The 18,841-nt window shown below is 54.0% G+C and overlaps 1 protein-coding gene across 1 annotated transcript in view; it reads right to left on the bottom strand.

Moving 5' to 3' along the window:
- NBEAL2 (neurobeachin like 2) overlaps positions 1-18,841 on the bottom strand; it is a 177,130-nt gene that overhangs the window by 44,987 nt on the left and 113,302 nt on the right. Inside the window, 4 exon segments of the mRNA XM_054016766.1 lie at positions 2,356-2,936; positions 6,312-6,410; positions 9,111-9,194; positions 14,411-14,494. Coding sequence (XP_053872741.1) covers positions 2,356-2,936; positions 6,312-6,410; positions 9,111-9,194; positions 14,411-14,494 — 848 coding nt within the window.

Here is an 18,841-nt window from a genome sequence, read left to right as displayed (position 1 = left end):
CTGAAGGGGAAGTCACAAGGAGGAGGGAGAATGGTGACTTGGGGGTTAGGAGCTGGCCTGAGGCCCTGGAGGCCGGTGGAAGGGACCGGCTGCGGGAAGCGTGTGCAGTAAAAGTCTGGAGAAGGACAGTCAAACCAGCAGAGAGGATGGTTGCAGACAGCTTGGTGTGGGAGGGATGCAGGGGGAGTGACCGAGACCCGCTGGGTGCTTTGCGAAAAGCTGACGAGCACGGGCGGCGGGTGGCCCCGCTCTGGGGAGGCTAGCCCCCGGCTCCGCCCCTTCCGCCCACACCCTCCCTATGGCTGGAGCCCCAAGACCCCCTGCCACTGCTCCCCCCCGCGGCCAGAGCCACAAGACCCCCACCTCTCCTCAGCTGCAGGAGACCCCCCCCACACACACACACACACCTGGAGGAGCCCTGGGCTGGCTGAAGCTGCCCCATGCCTCCCCTCCCCGGACCCAACCCACCCTGGGGAAAGCGTCTGTTCGAAGACGCTTTTGATATGCCCCATGCAGGTTCCGGGGTGGCCGAGGAGGTGGTATGTGCCTCGGCCGCCCTGGAATCTGCACAGCCATAACAAAGCAAAATCTTTGCCACCAAAACCTGCAACCGGGGGTCCCGTGGCCGAGCCTCCCCTGCCTATTATACCCGCCGCCCATGCTGATGAGTGCTCAAGGGGAAGTTTCTACGCCCAAGTGGGGTTTTACTTCACCCTGGGCTCTGAGAGTCAAGCTGGGTTCTTCTCATCCCGTGCACCACCCCCAGTAATAAAGGCTCAGCACTCCAAGTTAGAGACGCGACCCTGTGGTCTTCAGATGCTGCCCAAAGCTGCACCATGCACCTACTGTCAATGCTTGAGCTGCATAGGTGTGACAGACCTGAGTTTAGCCTAGCTGGAGCTTCGCTATCAATTCTGCTCTAAGTATTTATCTAGCCTCCATCACACTAGTTTGTGAGCACTCACAGAGCCATATCTATCCTCACAGCCACCTGAGAGGCAGGAGAGCTGGGGAACCAAGGCTCAGAGCGGCTAAGTGACACGCCCAAGGTCAGACAGGAAGTCTGTGGCAGAGCAAGGCCTCGAACCCAAGTCTCTCAAGTTCCAGACTAGCACCTTAACCACTGTGCCATCCTTCCCCTCATGCAACATTCTGCTAACGTTTATGTCAGGGTAGACTCCAGCTCTTTCTCCCAGAGCTGTGTGGGCACTGCAGATATTTAATGTCATTGCTAATGTGAGTGATGAATGCACAAGAGGTAACAGGAACTCTTACTGCTGTGACAGGTAATCTCCTGAAATACCCTTGAAAAAAAACTCACAGTATGAAGCATATGTATTACTGTGGGCCGGCACTGGATGCAACTTCTTTATAGGGGGAGGTGGGACAAAGATTGCAACCCCATGAGGTATCTTCAGCGTCCATTGTTTTAAATGAACGGTTCTGTTTGATGGTGTTGTTCTACTCTAGGGGGGGAGGGCAGCCACAGCTCCTCCAGGCAATGGGCGGGGGGGTAATGAAGGCAAATCAGCCAGGTTGTATCTTCCCCCCAATCCCTCCAAAGAAGTACCAACTTCTGGGGAAGCATATACTGGGTCAATCTAGATTCTCCAGAGACCAGCGGACAAAGGAAGGACTTTTGGATAAATAGCCTGGTAAAGTGACTCTGGGCTGGCTTTCTGATCCAACAAACAGGCAGGACTTTGTCCAAGAGAGGAAGGGGAAGGGGGAGGGGGAGGGACAAACCTTCCTGGGAAGGCTTGGAAGGACCTGAGTGCATAAGGCCCCATGAGGCTGATGGGTGACCTCTAGTAAGCTTAGCTTGTGTGTGTGTGGGGGGGTTTGATTGTTTTCCTTGTAATGCTTTCACCTCAGGAATAAATGTACTTGCTGGGAACGCATAGCTGCTGGCAACACACTGTTCAGGGAAATTACAGTGTAGGCAGGGAACTGTGCAGCCTGGGAAAACTCTGCTCAGGAGGGAGGAAGACCTGGGTCTCTACCAACCGTGGCGATGGCTGAGGAGCCTAGAAAGGGTACTCTTGATAGACCATGAGAGGAAATACCGGTGCAGTTGTCCTGAACTGCTACAGTAGCCGCTTGTCAACACAAACTGCCGTTGCTGAGACACAATCCTACAATAAAGGAACCCAGTACTTCCACAAAGCGTACCATAGTAACGACTCAGTCGCCTAAATAATCTGAGCTGTGAGGCAACAGCCTTCCGTTCTTAAAACTGTGTTTACTGGCTGGCTGCCTTCCAAACTCCAGGAACCTACAATGGGTTTCCTGTTCACACGAAAGGGAAGGAAAGGAGGCAGGTGGACACACCCCACTCCCCTCCGCGAGCCCTACCTGTATAGCTGTTTCCGCTTCAGCCTCGTGGGCAGATCTGGCAAGTCTCCGGGCTCCTCGTTCAGACAGACCCAGGCGTGGAAGGCAAAGCCACTCCCAGGCCATTTCTGGATGGCCGGCACCATAATTCCCGCCATACTTGGCGTCAGGTCGAAGTACTGTAGCGCCCTCTCGGACCGGTCCTTCCTCGCCATGCCAGAGAGCGCCCGGATGACCAGCGTGGTGTAAGGGTGGGGCCCCTTGCCGGGCTCTGTCCCGAGCAGCCTGATGAGCTGGCGGAGCTCACCCGGCCGGATGGAAAGGCCGCCCAGCACCTGCAGAAGGTAGATGAGGTTTTCGGAGCACTTCCGGTCCAGCTCCTGCTCAGCGCCCAGGGCGTCCAGGAGGCAGCTGACCATCCCCGCCTTGACGCAGGTCACGCGGCTCGGCAGGGAGGCGTCGCAGACCCTCTTCAGCCAGTCGGACAGGAACACCTGCAGGTCCCGTGACTTCAGCTCGGGGAGCCACGCGATGAGCATCAGCAGCGGCTGCTCGTTGCGGATGAGTCGGACGGGGAAGGCGTTGTGGTCGCCTTCTACTGCCTGGCGAGACAGAAGCCACAGGGTCATGTCCCTCGGCCCAAGGCCCACCTCCCCACTGCCCTCTGGCAGGGTCAGCACCCAGCCTGCTCCGCGCTCAGCCCACGGACGGGCCACCGGAGTCAGTGGTACTTGTGCTGCCGCAATGCATCATGGGGCATTCCAAACCATGGAGAACGCCATCCCACCACGCACGGCAGCGTCCGTACACGACTAGCGTCTCCGTACACTGGGAGCGCACAAGCTAAAGGGGAGGACAAGTGACTGCCCCCCCCACGTGTCTCTCCTGCCCAGTGACCCGCCCCCCAGCCCGGGGCCGCAGCGCTCTCCCTGCCCCATGTTATCTGCGGTGGGGGGGCTCTCGGACCTCCTCTCCCTACGTCTCCCCCGTGCACGTTCGCGGGATGAAGCGGCTTCTGCCTCCCAGCCAGGCTCCCTCAGGCAGAAGCCGCTCCATCCCGCTCCCCACCCAGCTGCCAGGGAGAGAAGGACAGAGCTCCCCTCCCTCCCTGCCCCTGGCATGCCAATCTAGGGGGGCACTTGACACACCCCCCCCCATACTCCCTCATGCGTCGCCTCTGGCAGTGTCTATGCACGACTCCACACAGACTGGCAGGTGCATCGCACCAAGGCTCAGCTGGGGGGGGGGGGGGGTGACGGGGGAGGTGAGAGGGGCACCGGGCCAGCAGAGGAGGGGGTGTGAGGCTCCCACCAGCCCTAGCTCATCACGAGCTGTGGAAATAGCACCTTGCAATCCCAGACACCACCAGGGTACGTGAGCTGCTCCACCCACAGGACGCACATGACGGACAGAGCGAGGTTTGCCCCGTCTGGAGGCTGGGACGCCGATAGAGGTTTATGGGCTAGCTACTACTGCGAATGCCCCAGAACGGCACCTCTGGAGTCCTTGTGAAGACACGGAAATGGCTTCGCTGCTTGGCAGCTACGTCCATTTCTTTATTAGTCGCTTGGCAATAGCACCAGGGCCCCAATCCTGGATCAGGGCCCCCACCCAAACCTCTTCACTGCTATAGTCATGGTTTGCAAGTGGAACGCTCTCAACGGCTCCCTGGCTGTCCTTTCCCATCAGACCCAGATCCTTATTAACGTCCCCCTTCATGCCCTATCCCCCAGGGCCAGAGGCCCCCGGCGTGCTTTAATTAGTCTGTTCCCAGCGATGTGATGAAGCAGCTGCTTTTGAGGAAGCCAAGCGCTGCGGATGATGGTATCGCTTGAATGGACGTCAGAACTGCGGCCGAGGCCTCCCATAACTTGCAAACGGAGAAATAACCTTTTGTGTTTCTAACCCGAGAACTCTGCTGCCTTATCATTGTCAAGGCATCTTCCCCCAGCAAGGCTTTCTTCCTGCCCTTTGTATTGCCAACTGTCTTCAGCTGACAAGACAATTAAGGGAAGTGGCTCATTCTGCGAGCTCCCCCTCCTCTGGGACCTAGAGTAATCGTGTCTCTTCCGTGGAAGGCAGAGAAATCTTGACCCCGATCTCTAGAGGGAAAGCCAAGGGCTATGCCTGACACGCTGCACCAGAGACAAACGAACAGGTGGAACGGATGCCTCATTCATATTCCTTTGATTGTATTGCCTCCCTTACTTCTACGCTGCTGCCCGCAGAGCTGGGCCCCTAGTCAGCAGCCGCCACTCTCCGGCCGCTCAACTCTGAGGCAGCAGCGCAGAAGGGTGGCATGATATGGTATTGCCACCCTTGCTTCTGCGCTGCTGCTGGCGGGGTGCTGCCTTCAGAGCTGGGTGCCTGGCCAACATCTGCCACTCTTAGGGTGACCAGATATCCCAATTTTATAGGGATAGTCCCGATTTTTGGATCTTTTTCTTATATAGACTCTTATTACCCGCTGTCTCGATTTTCACATTTGCTGTCTGGTCACCCTAGCCTCTCTCCAGCCACCCAGCTCCAAAGGAAGCGCAGAAGTAAGGGTAGCAATCCCGCCACCCCCTTAAAATAACCTTGCGACTTGCCTGCAACTCCCTTTTCGGGTCAGGACCCCCAATTTGAGAAGCGCTGGACTCCCCCGTGAAATCTGCACAGTATAGGGTAAAAGCACACCAAAGACCGGATTTCACGGTCCGTGACAAGTTTTTCATGGCCGTGAATTTGGTAGGGCCTGACTCATGCCGCTGGGAGCAGTACCATCTCACGGACATGGCTCGGGGCTAGGAGACAGGAGATGGGCTCTATCCCAGCTCTTACAGACGTGCTGTGCCATCTTGGGGCAGCTCCAGGTCCATTAACGGGTATTCTTAGCTGCCTTTGACCTCTACTTGTGCGACGCTGGAAGCATGACAGCTCTGCAGCTGGCCGGGTCGTTTCCAGCTCGGGTGGACACACGCACACGTGGCTTTTGTTGAGCTTGCGGGCTAACAACACGAGCGTCGCTGTGGCAGCGTGGGTGGGAGGATACGTACCTAGGACCCCAGGCGGGAACATGCTAGGGGCAGCTAGCCCATCCCGCCAGGACTACACTTCTGTCTTTAGCGCACTAGCGTGCAGAAAGCTAGCTGGGTACGTCCATCCGAGCTGGAACTCACACCTGCAGCTCAAATGTAGCCATGCCCGCCGGAAGAGACCGTCCCAGGGCACGTAAACCCGCTCGGAGAACAGTCCCCAGGCACGCGTTCTGTCCTACGCCGCCTTGGTTCCAGGGCGTGCTGGAAACGAGCGAGCTGCCTGATTCAATGGAACCTGGGGGGCAGGACTCCCTGCACCTGTGGTTTTAAAACTGGGCCCGTGGCGTTCACGGGAAAGAGCTTTTCCTCGGGGCAATGCGGACCGAGGATTCCTGACGCGCTACACAATGGTGTGTTTGTTGTTAGTGTCACTCCTGATCGTGCTGCAGTTACTCACCCGGCTGGGTTAGCGCACAAGGCAGGGACGGAGGGTGGTATGGGCACGGGTACAAAACAAACCACAGGTCAGCAAACATGGCACTGCCCTTGCATGGGCCAAATTCCCACCTGGCTCCAAGGGAGGGCTTGCAAAAGACAGACTATAAAAAGGTCAGGCCCATGGAATCACCACCACTGTACTGGGAGTGAAGAGGGACCAACAAAGGACTGTGAGAAAGCAGATGGGCTGTAACCCATGCATCTCCCCCCGGCCCAGCAGTCCTGCATTAGCAAAAGCCTTGGGCGAGTCACCAGCAATGGGGATTGAACTCAGGACCTCTGGCTCTAAAACTATCAACCTCTACTGAGACAGTACCAGATTCAAGCCCCTAGCCATGGCCTGGCCAAACAGCAGTGTTGTAGCCTCCCCGGCCCCGCCAATCCCGTTTGGGGAACGGGACACTTGGGGCCGGGCATTGCAAAGTCATGAGCCACCCTGCAGCAGAGCTCAGCCCTTACCATGTTCAGGAGCTCCTCAAGCAGGCGGGCGGTGGGTTGGCTCTGGCACCTGAGAACTTCGAACAAGTGGGAGTAGCCAATCCTTTCTTTGAACACCTCCTGGAAGCAAGACACGCATCCACGTTAAGTGCACGCCATGGCCCCATACACCCAAGCACAGGGCAGGGGTGACGGACAGGGCGTGGAACCAGAACCCATTCGAAACGGTATTTTTACTTGAACTGGAACCAAACTAAAACCAGAAGTCTGTCCTATCTAGAACCTGAGCTGAAGAAAGATTGGGGTTATCAGTTAAAATAAAGGGTCTGCATTTTTTATGATCAATATTAAAAAAAAAACTGATCTTATTGTCATTATTAAACAACAAAACAACCAGCAGGCCTGTGCTGACTCCCAGAAAGGCCTTGCCCCCTATAATGAGATGAAAATGAGAGAAGCAGACGACCAGCTCACAAGAGTAGGGAAGGAGAGGAGAAGCTCGGGGAACTGCCTGCACATGACACGTTGCTATGTAAAAGGCCGCTCTCTGGTCCCAAAACGTAAAATAACGCCTCATGCCTCCTTCCACCAGCCCCTGCACCTGGGGCAGCTCCTCCCTCCAGTTGCCCCACTTGAGGCAGGGCCCAGGCTCCAAATCAGATTTATTCCTTCACTGCAGAGGTCCAAGGTGAAAGAGCAAATATCAGCAGATGCTGTTTTAGTTTTCCCAAAATAATCCTGTTGATTTGACAATGCAAAAAAAACCACCAAGAAAACTCACAAAAAAGTTAAAAAAAATAAATGGTCAAAAAAAAAAAAAAAATCGAAAGTTTTTCACTTTTAAGTTTCAACTCGTTTTCAATGTACTTCCACTCTGACTGGAACCCGTTCAAACTGGTCACCGTTATCGGTTTTCGGTGGCATACTGAATACAACCAAACCTGAGCCGAGCCATACCAAACCCAGGTCCAACTCCGTGGTAATGGAACTAGAACGGGAGTTAAAAAACAGCCGCCTGGTACAATTTGTTCAAAACCACTCAGGAAGGGTATGTCTACACGGCACCCGCATGGAGGCATGAAGCATACGTATAGCTGGGTTGGGGAGTGTGCAGCCTAAACAGCATGACTTAGGGGAGTAGGGTACAGACCCACCAGAACGGTAGGGTATGTACCCTACATGGTTCTCGATCCACTCAAACGGTGCCTCCTCCATCTACACTTTTTTCCTTTTTTCTTTCTTTTTTTTTTTAGAGCAGTGTAGTGTCCTGCTGCCTACCTGCTGCCGGAGCCTTTCCCCATTGCCTGTCCCCACCAGGGCCTTCACTGCCCCCGTGTAGCTACACACTGCAGCGTGCACGCAGCCTGCTTTTCACTGCGCTGTGTAGCTATATTGACCCTACACGCTGCCGCCAGTGTAGACAAGGCCTAGGAGACCACTGAATCGTGTGGTGATTCTTCACCAAGCTCTCAAGTCCGATCCTAGGGCCTCATCCTACAGACGCTTCTTACCAGGTGCGGTGCCGCTGAAGCACCAGTCGGCCCAGACTCCCAGAAACAGGGACAGAACTGAGCTCCCAAAGAGCAGACTACAGACACAGAAGCCCGCCAGGAAAATGACTGCAGAGCTGAGACAACACGGAATGCTGGAATTATCAAAGGAGGTTTTAAAAGATGACCAGAAATCTACCAACAGCTCAGTTTTATTTAACACACAAGCATCTAATGGAGACCACAGTCAAAACAAAAAAACCCTCTGACAAGATCCAGTCAACTGGTGACTAGAAAGGACACAGGGCTGGAAGGGACCTCTTCAAGCATCAAGTCCATTCCCCTATATCACAGGCATCCAAAAATGTATCCAGCATCCTCTTCAAACTAGTTTGGTTGTTTGCCCCACTTCTCCTATTGGGAGGCTGTTCCAGGACCTCCCTACTCTGACGGTTACAAACCATCTTCTCATTCCCAGCCTAAGTTTATTCCTGGCTAGTTTATCCCCATTTGCTCTATCCTTTAGTTTGTACAGCTCTTCTCCATCCCAGAGTACTGAGATCACCCAAGGCAAGCGGCAAGAACCAACGGCAAGGCCGTGAAAGTTCAAGACACCAGATGTTTTCGTTCCCAGACTCAACTTTCACGGCAGAGTGGTTTGGTTGGTTTCAGTTACCCCCTGACCCTTCCACATTTGTTGGGCCAGAAGCTCCCATTTTAGAGATGCCGAGATTGCCCGAGGTCTTGTCTTGCACCGGGAGGAGTACCTGACTTTGCCTGGATTCCCAGTAATGGCAAGGTAAATATCCACAGACTAGGACACTGCCCTTCAACCTACACGACATGGACTAGCACAGCCTATCCTACAGCACAAAATTAAACCCAGCCACACCTAGCAGTAGGAGCTCTCTTTTGGACATCATCTCCCCCAGTATACTCCATTGGTCACAGTCCTAGACCCTGCAGATGCCCTTTGGAAGTAGACTAGGTTTAGATTCCAGTGTGTTCTCCCTCATGACTATTACTGTTAATAATACTTAGCTCTTCTCATTCACCAATCTCAAAAGTGCTTGACAAAGGAGGGCAGTGTCATTATGCCCAATTTACAGATGGGAAAACTGAGGCACGGAGAGAGGAACTGGCTTGGTCAAGATCACCCAGCAGTCCAGTGGCAAAGCCAGGATTTGAACTCAGGTCTCCCAAGTCCTAGTTCAACGTGTGCTATCCTCTTGGTAACACAACCTCCCCTTCCACCTACACGTTTCATCCCACTCCCCCACCCTTACAACCGAGCAGAACCACCAAGGGGGTCGGCCTCCCGGCTTCTTACCTTGGCCGACGGTGAATTGCTCATGATGGAGGTGAGCACACTGATGGCATGAACCGCGATAGCGTCGGAACTGCTGTCGAACACCTAAAGACAGGGGAGAAAGCGAGTGATGATCATGTGGTGACCCCGGCCTATTAAAATCCGCTGGGCTGGCAGGCCAATCTGCCCGTTTTCACAGCTCCACTGCAACATGATACAAGCCCTGAACTACAAGGTCACAGCGGGGGCTTGTGAGCAGAGAAGAGCTTCAAGTCGGGTCAGGTCCGTGCCCCCTGCCTTCATCTGCTGCTTTACCTTGCGAAGAAATTCAGTCCAACCGGGCTTTTAATATTAAACTCTGCAGGTCACCTCTAGGGACCATACGGCAACGCTCTCCTTGTAAGCAGACACATGATGGGTACAGGAGATGACCGCAGGGTAGCGGGGTCGGTCCGTGCCCCCTGCCTTCATCTGCTGCTTTACCTTGCAAAGAAATTCAGTCCAACCGGGCTTTGCCCCTCAGGGCAGATCCATTCTCCCTGGGGCTGTTCAAGGCCGATGGAAGACTATTACCCAGTAGGGGCTGGGAGGGAAGAGGGAATGGAGCTGTTTTTAATCAGGGGGAGGGATAGCTCAGTGGTGTGAGCATTGGCCTGCTAAACCCAAGGTTGTGAGTTCAATCCTTGAGGGGGCTGTTTGGGGGGGGGAAAAAAAAAAAAAAAGTTGGGGATTGGTCCTGCTTTGGACTAGATGACCTCCTGAGGTCCCTTCCAACCCTGAGATTCTATCCAGCCTCTGTTGTGATCCCGTGACCCCTTCGGGGGCTGGGGAGATTCAGGGGGCTATTCCCAAGTAGGGTCCTTTCCCCTACAGGGGCAGCTAGAGAGTGAAGTGCGGTCTGAGAAAGATGCACAGAAACCCCAAGAGGAAACATCTGGAGGACAGAAGGAGCAGGGCCCTGCCAGACAAGAGTGCAGGGCATCCCTGGAGCCAGAGGAGGGACAGCAGGAACGGGGTAGATGGAGGTACACGAAGCTGCTACCTCCAGGAGCACAGAGAGTTCCTGTCATCGGCCACCACCCCACCCCCCCGGAAGAGGACGAGCCAGAAAGTGGAGATTTCCTGCACCCGCTGCCATTAGCAGGGGTTTGACTTCAGTAGGGGCAGGATGCCACCTGAGGAAGGGGAGTGGTTTTTCGTAGAAAACACTGTCACAGGTCAGCCCCGGAAGGGAGGTTTGTGCCCTGGGATCCGAGGCCTAGGACTGCTGGAGCCTCCGGGGCGTTTGAGAAGAGAGCTGTCAGAGCAACACAGCTCCACGTGCGAGCGAGAGGCAAAACGTGCGAGCACCGCCTCCGCGTCCTGGGCTCGGCTTTCCCTTTTCTCCACGATCCGGGGCACGGTCGCCGTGCCCTGAGACCCCGCCCCCACCCTTCCTGTGGAAAACAGCAAACAGCGAACGCTGAGACATGCTCCCCAGCCTTCAGCCTCCTGGCCCAATGCTCCATTGTGTCCCCAGGTTTATCTAGGCTTTAAAACCCCAGCTCAACCTGGGGGCGGTTGGGGGAAAGGGGAGAGCCTCTAGTAATTTTCCCTTCTGGCCAGAAGTGACAGGATATTTCTGGTAAGAAAGAGGGAGACTGGGCCAATTCCAGGTCTAATCTTTTGGACTGGTGGCTTTTTCTATCCCTGCAATAGCCAGGACCACTCAAGATGCATCGCCCAGCGACCTGTAACATAAAGAGGTGCAGCCAAGTAGCAGAGCTTACGTGGAGCGACTACGGCCGTCTCTCATCTCAGAGCCGTAAGGGTCCCCCCCTCCTCTGAGATGCAATGGAAAGGGGAACCGTCCTGCCTTGCATGCAAACCGAGGTTGGGTTGCCAAAGCGTCACTACCAAACAGTGCCGGAAGCGGTACGCCGCGGCAGCTGGAGGCAGCTCGGCTCAAGGGAACGCCGGGCTTGGAGGGAAGGAGCTGGCAGAGGAAAGGTGGCTGGCGATGGGAAGGGTCTGAAGCAAAGGCAAGATCCTACCCAAAACGGGAGACGCTGATCGAGTGAATCAGTGAGGGGTTCCCCTGGCCTGTTCAGCCGACCTGGGTCATTCCCCCACAGGCCGCCCCCTTCAGGGTCTCAAACACTTTCAGCTCAGGCCCCAGGAGGGTTCTGCAGACCTCGAGCGGCCCAGAGGACCAGTGGCATAAACAGATCAAGAGGTCACCAGGCCAGCTGGTTAGGGCTTGTTCCCATCCCCTGTCCCTGAAGCATGCGAAGGTGGAGGAGAAAGAGGGTTAGCCTCTGAGAACTCCTTTTCTGGTGAGCTGCACAAGCTCCGCGAGGGTTTCTCTACACCCCCCCCCTCAGCCCACTCCCCAGGGAAAGCCACAAAACCCCGCTCCCAAGATGCGCATGCATGTCGCAAACCCGGGAGAAGTCTAAAACCAAACAACAAGCTTTCCCGCAGCCGTCAGCAAGGAGCCCGGAGGGAGGGAAGGAGAGGGAACGTTTTATGGCTCCCTTGGTTTTCTGTAATTCAATTGTATTGTGAGCCACCGGCTGTTAATACTTCTCAGCTGTTCCATCTGGCCAGGCCGGCCTTCCTTCGTTAGGAGATTATCTTTGCTCCCTTCCTCGGGAGGGACAGTCTAAGTGGCTTCTCCAGGAAGTTGCTGCTCAATGAAGAGCCTGTCTGCCCAGGCACAGCCCCCGGCTTCGGAAAACCTCTCTGGGTTCCCTAGCTACCAAGCTGATAAGGAAGGAGGAAATGGGAACGCAGGTCAGAGCCTCCCAACCAGGGCGGGAGGCTCCATCTACTGCTAAAAAAAAAAAAATCCATTTCAAATCTCGCCAGGCTGGGAATTCAGGAACAAGGTCAGGGAGTGTGTGTGAGGGGGAGACGCCGTTTATAAGCGCAGGCTGCAGGAGAATTACTCCAGGCCGTTCATGCAACAGGGCCCTTAGAACTAGAAGGGGACAGAGACCCCCCCCCCAATCACTCAATAGCCCCACTGGGGCAGCTACCCAAGACACCTAGGGGCAACTGGCGTTAACTGCTAGAGCGACACTGATTTCAAGGGAGCGACGCCTGTTCACACCAGCTGAGGATCTGGCACGTTTCTCCTGAACAGCGGTGCCCCAAGCGTCCGGGTTTCGAGGGGGAGGAAGGACGGAGCTCACTACAGGTCTGCCCGGTGTCGCCCAACAACAGGGCATTTTTCAACGCCCAATATTAATGTCGCGCCCTTTGCTCTCTAGCACACGCCTAATCAGTTGCCCTATCATACTTAAGGGGTTTTTAGGGGGGTGGGGGGCAGCAATGGAAGGATTTTAGAAGACGTCCAGTTTGACATAAGATTTGGAAAGGGCGTATTCAATGCAAAGGTGGATTTTATGGGCCCGTTCCTGGGTCCTCAGCGCCTCTCGCGGCAGCACTGCACGCCTGTCCACTCCCACGGAAATCGTTGGGGACTCGAGGACGCTTGGCACCTTACAGGACTGGGCCCAGCCCTCCTGACAACACCGCTTGGAAATCTACTCCCAGGAAGGCCCCGGGGTTCCTGGCTAATGGCATAGGATGGAACCAGCTGGCGGCTCTCTGTTTATAACAGTATGCTGGGCTAGTCTCCCGGCCGGCAACCTGATGGGCTTGGGTTACTTCAGATATTCCCTTTCTAAGCCTGCCTTCCTGCTCCCCGGTTGCCACGCACGTGGAAGGCTGAGAAGCAAGTAACAGCGAGCCCTTGCCGGGCGGCTGTCTTGGATCCAACGGGCGACCGCACTATTCCCCTCCCCCCCCCGGCAGGCAAGCCAGGACGTATTCAGAGCGATGGACGTGAGACTAGCGCAACACATACACACACACACACACACACACACGTGATTGGTGCAGGCTCATTCCCAAAGTGCCATCACCTTGCACAAACCAGGGATGTCAGCGCCAGGGACATCCAAATGGAATGGTGGATTTCCCCCCCCCCCTCATATTTTAGCCTCTGAATCCATCCTCTGTCTTAAAAAGAGACAGCGGAAGAGAGCAGGGTAGTAAGTACCTGCTCCAACATGATGCCCTTGGAAATCATCGGCTGCTCCCTTTCCCCAGGCTCTGGGGCACCCCAGCCCCTTTCCTAGGCTATTACACCCAGGAAGGCAGTCAAGAGCGGGTTCAAAGAGCCTCGCAAAGCCATCGGCGAGGTGAGGTGGCTGGGTTATTTCTCACCTAGTCACGGGGCACAGGAGACCTGCCTTGGGCACAAGACTATGGCAGGGGCCAGTCGTGCTGTGCTGTCAGAGCTTAAATCCACCCGGGCTCCCAAAGCAGGCACTGAAGGGCCGGCAGGACGGGGAGTGGGCAGGATGGCCTGGCGGGGAAGGCACCGGACTGGGACCCAGGAGATCTGGGTCCAATTCAGCTCAGCTTGGCAGTGACCTTGGGGAAGGATGGATTGCCTTCCTCTGGAGTGCAGGGCACTTGCTGGGGTTCTGTGGGTATCTCTGCCTTTGCAGGGGCATCGGGCACTAGTGCACCTCGGTCCCGGATAGTCTACGCTTGGGTCCCATCATAGTCTAGTCTCCTGCGAGCTGTGATACTTCGGTCTCAGTTCAGTTTCGGTTGGGTGGGCTGATGGGAGTGGCCCAGGTCATGCGAGAGGCCAGAGCAGATGATCTGGGGGGGCCCTTCTGGCCTTGAACTTCATGATTCTGACTCTAGGACTCCATGCAGCACTCTGCCTCAGTTTCCCCATCTGTAAAAGGGGGAGGAGAATACCGGCCTGTCTCTCGCTCCTAGGGCTGTTGGGAGGCACTACGGTACTATGAGTGGAGCGCATCCGTAACAGTCGGCTCTGCTCAGAGATCCAATCCCGGTCTGTGTGAACGTAAAATGAATTTTAGCAGGGGCGGGCGAAGGGCGAGGTTGTGTGGTTTAGACAGGGGCCTGCCAGGCACCCACCTCGGTCCATTGCCAGCCCCTGGGGCTTTGCCTCAGTTTCCCCAATCAGGGCCAAGCCCTTGGGGACAGAAAGCACCAAGCAAGGATAAAATCTCACCCTCCATTTGGGATACACAACCCCCCATCCAAACCAACAGGCGCTGGGCCAGCTCAGGTCTTATTTCCTTCCCTCCTCTAGCTGGACGGTGCAGGGAGAACTTGCCTGACAGCTGGGTGCAGAACCACGGGCAAAAGCGTGGCATCCCCTCCTCCTCCATCCCCCCCGGGCTTGATGGCGCTGCTGACATCACCCGGTTTGTTGCAGCGGAAAAGAAATTAACGAAAGCAGCCACAGCCTGAGCGTTGCCCTGGCCACCACCAGCGACGTGCAATACCTTCTGGACATCGCTCTCGGTCAGTAAGCGTGCGGCGAGCTCGCTCCCAGTCTCGTCCGCTTTACGCGCCCCGCTCACGTAGAGCTGTCGAAAAGGTGGTCAGAAAAGCTTACGTCAGCCACGGGGAAAGAGAGAGAGAGGGTTAAGCACACCACGGACGGGCACACCTAGGAGGAACCTAGGCTGGGCTTTCAACCCTTCTGCATCGTCGCCGGGACACCGCTCCAACCTGGACGCCCTCCCAGAGCCCGAGGGTGCAGCGATCTGGGACAGGATCCAGGGGAGAGATACTGACCCCCATAGGCCCTGGAACAGGTTCTAAACTCTGGCCTGCAGCCTGCCTCTGACATATGGTTTATGAAGTCTCGTCTCCGCAGCCTCAGATCAGCTGGCATTTCTCCTGTGCACGGACTTTAAATGGCAGGGGAGAGCATGGCGGGGCGGGGCGGGGGGGGGAAACAAGGCAGATCCTGAAATCTTAATGCTGGAAGTGGATTGTAAAACGGCCTTGTAGCAATTGCTCCTGGGAACCGGCAATGGGCTTTCTCCTCCAGGTCACTGACCTGAAGGCCACCCGGGTATTAGCGCCTGAGTAACCCCCACTGTTTAGTGGGATCTATGAAGCAAGTTCGGGGGGGAATCTCACTCCAGCTGCCACGCACATCACAGAGACCGACACCTCTGCCGTAAGCCTCTGCGGAGCAGGCCAGAGACAAGGAACGTGGATGGGGCAGCGTGTGCATGGGGAAGGCTGCATTCTTCCAGTCTTGGCTGCGGGGATAATACTGGGCTCGCCAATTTAGGGCTTCAGTCTGGCCCCATCGACCCGCCTGAGTCAATTTGCTTTCAAGAACCGGATTGTCATTGTCTTCTCCGGCTCTTCCCAGCACGGCAAGGCTGGGCAGAAACCAGCGAGGATCAGAGGAATCGGAATGCCTTGGGGGGGGGGGGGGGAAGTCTCAAGCGCCCTTGCTCTGTGCCAGGTTCCAGGGCTCGGTCTCTAGCTTTTAGGGGGGCGGAGGAAGGAAAGATGGTCTCATCTGGGAAGCAAAGATCAGGACACAGGAAAAACAGGCCCTTCTCTGAACTATCAGCAGTCAGGTTCTGCTCTCCACCAGCACAGCGCCGGAGCCATGCCACTGAAATCAGCGGTGTTACTCTGGGCGTGACGGCATAACTGAGCTCCAAATCCATCCCTGGGTGCCTGGAGAGGGGGTGATCTCTGAAACCATCTCAGGGCACAGAGTCATTTAGCCGTGTTGTGAACATGCTTATGGGCAGCAGGCCAAGCGGCTTCCACACAGATTATTCCATGGCTAACGTAAGGCCAACCCAAGTGACGCCGGCTACACGAACGAAACACTGACTCTTCAGGATTGGGCCCGCGTGCAACGCAAGATCGAAAAGCATCACGTGGTTATGTGCACAGGTGATGTCTGGTTACCCTGCAGAGTAGACCTTAGTCCCCCTGCTAAGTGCAGTCTCCCTCTGCTACCAGCCATTGCTCCCCTAATCTCAGAGTAGCTGTCACTCCCTCCCTGCATTGTGGGGCTTGCTGGAGAGGTATCGCTTGGAGGTTTCAATCTTAACTCACCGCCAATGTATTAAAATACCATCAGGCATGGTGTTGAGTCACCTATGCAGCCTGTCTTTCCCACAATCCCCTGGAATCTCACTTCATGGTGACAGCGCCCTGGAAAGAGGGGAACGGCTGGCCTCGACAATCAGCTACGTCCCAACATGGGGTCTGGAGGACCAGCCTTTGCACAGACAGCATCATTTCACAAATACGAACGGCAATGGCTCACAGAGCCCTAGGCAGACACGCAGACTGCCTGGGAGAGCCAGACATCCGTATCTGCCTCCCACCCCCGAGGCCATGTCGTAGGACGCTGGAGAACCAAGGCGGGGTCCCTCCCCTGGGGGGGGACCTTTACATGGTCTAATGGAGCTCCCCATTAGGAGACTTGCCCCGCCATTTCATTTGAGATTTACCTTTGCTCTAGGGCTGTCAAGTGATTAAAAAAATTAATCGCGATTATTTGCGCTGTTAAACAATAGAATATCATTTATTTTAAATATTTTTGGATGTTTACTACATTTTCAAAGATATTAATTTCAATTATAACACAGAATACAAAGTCTACAGTGCTCACTTTATTTTTGATTACAAGTATTTGCACTATAAAAAAATAAAAAACCAAATGTATTTTTCAATTCACCTCATACAGGTACTGTAGTGCAATCTCTTTACCATGAAAGTTGAACTGACACATGGAGAATTATGTACAAAAAAACACATTCAAAAATAAAATAATGTAAAATTTTAGCGCCTACAAGTCCACTCAGTCCTACTTGGTCAGCCAATCACTCAGACAAACAAGGTTGGTTACAATTTGTAGGAGATAATGCTCTCTGCTTCTTGTTTACAATGTCACCTGAAAGTGAGAACAGGCGTTCGCATGGCACTGATGTAGCCGGCATAACAAGATATTTACGTGCCAGATGCGCTAAAGATTCATATGTCCCTTCATGCTTCAACTACCATCCCAGAGGACACGCATCCATGCTGATGACTGGTTCTGCTCGATAACAATCCAAAGCAGTGCGGACCGACGCATGCTCATTTTCACCATCTTAGTCAGATGCCACCAGCAGAAGGTTGATTTTCTTTTTTGGTGGTGTGGGTTCTGTAGTTTCAGCATCAGTGTTGCTCTTTTAAGCCTTCTAAAAGCCTGCCCCACACCTCGTCCCTCTCAGATTTTGGACGGCACTTCAGATTCTTAAACCTTGGGTCGAGTGCTGTAGCTATTTTTAGAAATCTCACATCGGTACCTTTGTGTTTTGCCAAATCTGCTGTGAAAATGTTCTTAAAACGAACATGTGCTGGGTCATCATCTGAGACTGCTATAACATGAAATACATGCAGAATGGGGGTAAAACAGAGCAGGAGACATACAATTCTCCCCCCCAAGGAGCTCTGTCACAAATTTAATTGATGCATTATTTTTTTAACGAGCTTTATTAGCATGGAAGCATGTCCTCCGAAATGGTGGCCGAAGCACAAAGGGGCATATGAATGTTTAGCATATCTGGCACGTAAATACCTTGCAACACTGGCTACAAAAGTGCCATGTGAACATCTGTTCACATTTTCAGGTGACATTGTAAATAAGAAGCAGGCAGCATTATCTCCCGTCAATGTAAACAAACTTGTTTGTCTTAACAATTGGCAGAATAAGAAGTAGGACTGAATGGACTCGTAGGCTCTAAAGTTTTACACTGTTTTGTTTTTAAGTGCAGTTATGTAATCAAAAAAAAAATCTGCATTTGTAAGTTACACTTTCACAATAAAGAGATTGCACTTCAGTACTTGTATGAGGTGAACTGAAAAATACTATTGCTTTTGTTTATCATTTTACAGCACACATATTTGTAATAAATAATATTAAGTGAGCACTGTGCACTTTGCATTCTGTGTTGTAATTGAAATCAATACTGAAAATGTAGAAAAACATCCAAAAATATTTAATACATTTCAATTGGTATTCTATTGTTATAAGTGTGAGTAATCGCGATTCATTTTTTAAAATCACGATTCATTTTTCTGAGTGAATCGCGTGAGTTAACTGCGATTAACAGCCCGACTTTACTCAGTTCCAGCTCATTACATCCAGTTATCCCATCCTACTGCAGAGTCACAGAAGATCTCCTGAAAGTCTCATAACAACAGAACCCTACTAGTTCTCCAGTTGTCCATAGCGTCCTCCTGGAAAGACAGGGTGGACAAGACCTGAATTTCGAATGGAACAAAACCAAGCAGGAATAATCGTCAGGGCCTCTCTGTTCTCCACAGAGAAGTTCAAAGAGGGCAGAGACACTTCAAATGCCCTGTCCGAGGCCCCGGCTGAGCCCTTCCCACTATACTCAGGTGAGGGCTAATGCTCACTGTCAGAAAGCAGCTGTATTAGGGTTTTGTTCTGCTGCTGAGAGCAGCCCTAGCATTTGCTTTCCAGTCAGGCTTGGCGATAACGGGCTACGTGTCCGGTTACGCTGCGTCTCTGGTCCCTTTCCGATGCACGGAGGGTGAAGTAGCAGGGGAAAGAAGATGCATCACTGTTTGTAGCGAGGCAGCAAAGCCGACAAAGGAAACGTCTGCCTGCAGGGCCAACGGCAGATTAATGCAGAGGCCCTGGGGCTGGCGTGCTGAGCGGGCAGCAGGGAGTTACTGGGAAGGGAAGATCGGGAAACCCCGGAGAGCAGGATGGGAGGACAAATCACTAGGGGTCTGCGGAAGGAAGCTCAAAGGAGACAGTTACAGGAGCTGCTCAGCACAAATGGGGACTTGGGTCGCCTGCGAGGACACCCGTAGAACGGTCCCGAAAGCAATCTGGAGTGCAAGTGATGCAGCCAGTCCGCGTCGAGCTGGGG

This window comes from Malaclemys terrapin, chromosome 2, assembly GCF_027887155.1.
Source record: "Malaclemys terrapin pileata isolate rMalTer1 chromosome 2, rMalTer1.hap1, whole genome shotgun sequence".
NCBI lineage: Eukaryota > Metazoa > Chordata > Testudines > Emydidae > Malaclemys > Malaclemys terrapin.
This window is presented reverse-complemented; position numbering and strand designations above follow the sequence as displayed.